The sequence below is a fragment of the Oryzias melastigma genome, linkage group LG12, assembly GCF_002922805.2.
Source record: "Oryzias melastigma strain HK-1 linkage group LG12, ASM292280v2, whole genome shotgun sequence".
Taxonomy (NCBI): Eukaryota; Metazoa; Chordata; class Actinopteri; order Beloniformes; family Adrianichthyidae; genus Oryzias; species Oryzias melastigma.
This window is the reverse complement of record NC_050523.1, coordinates 22,561,297-22,565,697: the sequence shown is the minus strand read 5'-3', so window position 1 is coordinate 22,565,697 and position 4,401 is coordinate 22,561,297. Positions and strand designations below refer to the sequence as shown.

General features: G+C 43.1%; 1 protein-coding gene across 1 annotated transcript in view; it reads right to left on the bottom strand.

The window, feature by feature from the left end:
- Positions 1–2,053: 2,053 nt before the first annotated feature.
- Positions 2,054–4,401, bottom strand: part of ccnb1 (cyclin B1) — a 4,220-nt gene continuing 1,872 nt past the window's right edge. Inside the window, exons 4-9 of the mRNA XM_024299918.2 lie at positions 3,584–3,778; positions 3,354–3,512; positions 3,040–3,276; positions 2,828–2,968; positions 2,643–2,753; positions 2,054–2,568 (exon numbers count right to left, since the gene is read on the bottom strand). Coding sequence (XP_024155686.1) covers positions 2,464–2,568; positions 2,643–2,753; positions 2,828–2,968; positions 3,040–3,276; positions 3,354–3,512; positions 3,584–3,778 — 948 coding nt within the window. The 3' untranslated portion in view covers positions 2,054–2,463. The remainder of the gene's footprint in view (positions 2,569–2,642; positions 2,754–2,827; positions 2,969–3,039; positions 3,277–3,353; positions 3,513–3,583; positions 3,779–4,401) is intronic.

Genomic DNA, 4,401 nt, shown 5'->3' with positions numbered 1-4,401 from the left:
CGTAGTGTAAAATTACAGAATTCACAGCAAAAGTCCCGCACGGCGCTGTTATGGGAGGCGAGCAGTTCAGAATGGACACGCCTCCACCTGAGAGCTGATTCCAGCCGAGCCGAACTGAAAGAGCTGGATCAAACTTCTCCCAAAAAAGGTTTTATCATTTTCACAAACACAATAAAGGAAATGTATGACAAAAAATGTAAAACTTTAAAAAAAAAAAGATACAGAATTCCAGGAAAAATGTCAAATGGACAGCAGTGCTCTTAAGAGATAAATTCTTATTTTTTGGGCTGTCTGGTAGCTGAAACCACACAGGCAGACGGTACAGACACATAAGAAAGGTCTCATCATTGAGCTATGAGATCAGTCATGTTCCTCTATCAACACAAACTGTTCATATGTGTGGTCCAAAGAAATCCATGATTTTTTTTGTATTTTCATTGAAAAACATGTTGATTAGTTTGTTGAATACATTTATTCTTGTAGTTTTTATGAAATTTTCCCTAAAACCTCCATTCTATGTTGTAACAACAGTTTGTTAAACATTTTTTGGGTTTCCACAGCAAAATGAATCCCATTTTTCCAGAAGGAATTTTCAGTTTTTACATAATTTTATATCTAGTGTGTGAATGTAACATGGAAAAATGACAAAATAAAGGTAATGTCAGATAGGAGAGGTTATGCTGACTTAAATGATACCAAATAAGCAAGCAAGTAGTTTGTTAAATTGAAAACAAAGAGGTAAATTCAAAAGTAGATAAAAACGTTTAGACCCTAGGTTCCAAAGGGTTAAAATAAATGTTCTAAATGTACAATTTTTTTTTGATAGATAATTAAGTGATTGGTATATTCTGTAACTAAAAATAAACCTTAAAAAGAAAAATATTCCCTGTTATTTATTTCCGGGTTTGCAATTAGTTACTTTTTTTAATCGATTCCCAGCTCTAGTTTTATTTGATTTGACCCTGTTAGTTTTGAACTGACTTCTTTAACAATAAAACAGCTTTAGGGAGGAGAGGTCATCGATTCTTTAAATAAAATCTAGCTTTAAATCTCTGTAAATGATGGTTTTTGTGCCGTTTTCCTTAGGTGTCAGTTAAAGAGGTCAGACGCTGAATCTCCACCAGAGCTGCTCCGTCTGCTGCAGAGGCTTGAAGCTCAGCGAGGAGGAGCCTGCCTGTAAACCGACACGCCGCCCAGTCGTGACCTCAGCCTGCGAGTATGAGTTCTGGGTTTGATCCAGGGATTTAGGTGCTGAGCTTCACAGGATAGCTGAGACTAATTACCGTTCGTCCCTGTGGAAAAACACCACATGGCCAGAGGAGAGGAGCGACGTGCTGGACAGTCCTGATGTCAGGAAGCAGACGCACTGCTTCACATCCGAAGAGCATCGGTGGGCTTTAGGTCTTCGGCAGGAATCTCAGATCCAGCTGCTGCATGAACGGCGCTCAGGTTTTCACTCCAGCTCTTTTTCCCCCAAAAGCGGTTACCCTGCAGGCGTCCAGGACGTCTGATCCTGAACATTACCCAGACTCCCCCAGGAGACTGGTTGGGGCACGCTCCCTTTGGACCCAATGATACTCCTGTCCATTAGTCTTTACTGCTGGTCTGTGTGGGACCCATACATTAAATATGTACACACCATAATGTTATATACATACCAGTGAAGTGTGCTTACAAAATTTAGACATATTTGCAAAAACAAGTTTTTGCTTTGATTACACTTTCCAATTCAAATGTTTCACCTTTTTGATATATGTAAAAAAAAAGTCAAACTTTCCCTCATAAACAGTTGAAATTTAACTATACTGCAGCACATTGTTAAAATTTACAAAAATTCAATTTGAAGAACATTTAATTGAAATATAGTTTAATGCAACAGATCCATGTTCAGCCTGTAATATTTCAAATAAATTGGTTTTAACTAAATCTATAGCTCATTACCCTCGATTATACCTTTAAACCTGACATGTTCTTAATTACAAACATTAAATTCTCATGTGCAGGATTAGAGCACCCCCTAGTGGAAAAACAAACGCACAGCAAGAGGAACAAATCTTAGGTTAAAGGTCATTTAATAAAAAAAAAAATTAAAAGCAAGAAAGAAAACCATACAACATAAAAATCATTTAAAAGACTGTACATATTACATAGCCACCACAGATGGAATCTGCTAGAATATTGCTGTAAATCCATACGTTTTTAGATGAACATCTAACCATCATGAGTTCAGTGGCTAAGAGGTGCGTTAATCACGATGTAGAGATCAAAGACAAGTAAACTGTGCATTACTGTGGTCAGATGTAGCCAACTGAGCTCTGAGGAGATGTTTTGAGGGCAGTGACTGTTACACTTTTCAAAAAAGAAAAATTAAAAACTAGTCGGTAAAAAGTGAACTAGACAAATCCCAAACGCACGGATTGCGGCGACAGGTCCATCTGTACACTGCAGCACACGGTGCTGACCTCACTGAGAAAGCTGCTTCGCCAGATCTTTAACCAGCGAGGATTTGAGCTGAGCGATGGTGGCGATCCTCATCTGCTTTGACGTAGAGTATTTTCCTTTGATGGCCTAAAGGAGGACGGGTGAATAAGGGTTAGAGTTTGTGATATTCACATCGTAGAAGATCATTTAGGAAGGATTACCATGTGTTTGGTCAGCCCGTCGTTCACTTTCACTACATTCTTGGCGATGTGGGCCATAACAGGTGTCAGGGTCTCTGCTGTGTACTCCATGTAATGCTGCAGCGTCACATCCTGGTGGGGGTTCAACCACATTAGTGTCCAACGCTGTCCCAGGAAAGTGAATTAAACTGTTGAGTGTCACTCACCCACTCCCCTGCATCCAGGACCTTCAGCGCGAGCGCCAGAGCTGCACTCGCCACCATGGAGGGTGGGAAGTGAGCCATGTCGTAGTCCACCATGGAGAGCTCCAGCAGGTATTTAGCCAGGGTGTGTTGTTCAGCTGTCACCTGAAAAGGTGAAACTGTCACTTCAGCACAGAGTGTGAGAGGACGTTAGCTGCAGCAACACTGCTCCACACCTCATAGATCTTTGAGGCCCTCCTGAGGAACTGCAGCGGGAGGGGGCGACCCAGCTGGAACTTCAGCACTCGTAGAATCGTCATCTCCATGTCTCTGATCTGAGCAGTGGTGTAAGCCCTGTCCGTCACGTAGGCGAAGTCTGAGATCTCTGGAGGGTACATTTCCTCGTATTTGGAGGCCAGGAACATGGCGGTCACGCCGACCAGCTGCAGCTGCTTCTTGGGGACTGGATGGTCCTGTGGAAGAGGATCATTCACAAAAATTAAAACATCAGCAGACAAGTCAGTTTAAGGACATCGACCGACAGCCTCACCTGAAGAAAGCGGTCGATTATGCCCACAGTCATGTACATGGTCTCCTGCAGCAGACGGAACTTGAGGTTCACTTGCACCAGCCAGTCAATGAGGATGGCTCGCATGTTTCCGCTGACCTCCTGACCCTGAAGGTAGTTTGGTTTGACGCTCTGCTCTACCTGAAGAACAAAAAGTCTCTTTAAGGAAACTGAAGACACACGGAATGCAGCGCTCCAGGTTTCACTCCCACCTCTAGCTGACGGAGGTACTTGTAGATGTCCTTCACGTATTCGCTGCAGAGCATGGGGTTGTCGTAGTCATCTGCATCCACATCCCTGATGGCCGTGTTGAGGATGACGTCTGAGAACGCTTGACAGAGGTCGGCGGGCTCACAGCCAGAGGTCTCCATGGGGGTGGGGGATGCAGGTTCAGGCTGTGCTGGCACCTGTGAGAAAATATATTCAAATCACAATACGTCCCGGTTATGCTGAAGCAGAGGTGTCCAAACCCAGGCCTCGAGGGCCAGTGGCGCGCACGTTTCCCCACAGAGCTGCCATTAACTCCTTACTGGCCAAACACACTTGATCTAGGTAATCAACAGATAAGGGAGGATTTCTGGAGGTTGCTAGATTTGGACACCCCTGTGCTAGAGCAGCCACCCCAAGACTAGCCAGCTGTAGGCACAACTGTGCCTGCAGCTTGCCACCAGGGGATAAGTCAAAATAATTTCACACAACAAATAGGACTTGAAGACTGCATTGATATTCAAGAAGCCACTTCTGAAGAAAATTTCACATAAATGTGCATCTGCATTCTACACTCACATTCATGTGTAGCTATACCAGTTTTGAACAAATACAGAGAGCATTACAGGTTAAACCAAGTCAAACTTTGACCAGGCTCAGATTTAGTCATGATTTGTGGATGAAAACCTTTTAAGGACATTCAAACCATTAGAAAATTGTTGATGTGACACTAAGTCAGTCATATCAGAAAAGAGCCGTGACAGTAAGTCTAGAGCAGGGGTGTCAAACTTGGTCGCACAAGGGCCAAAATCCAAAAGATACT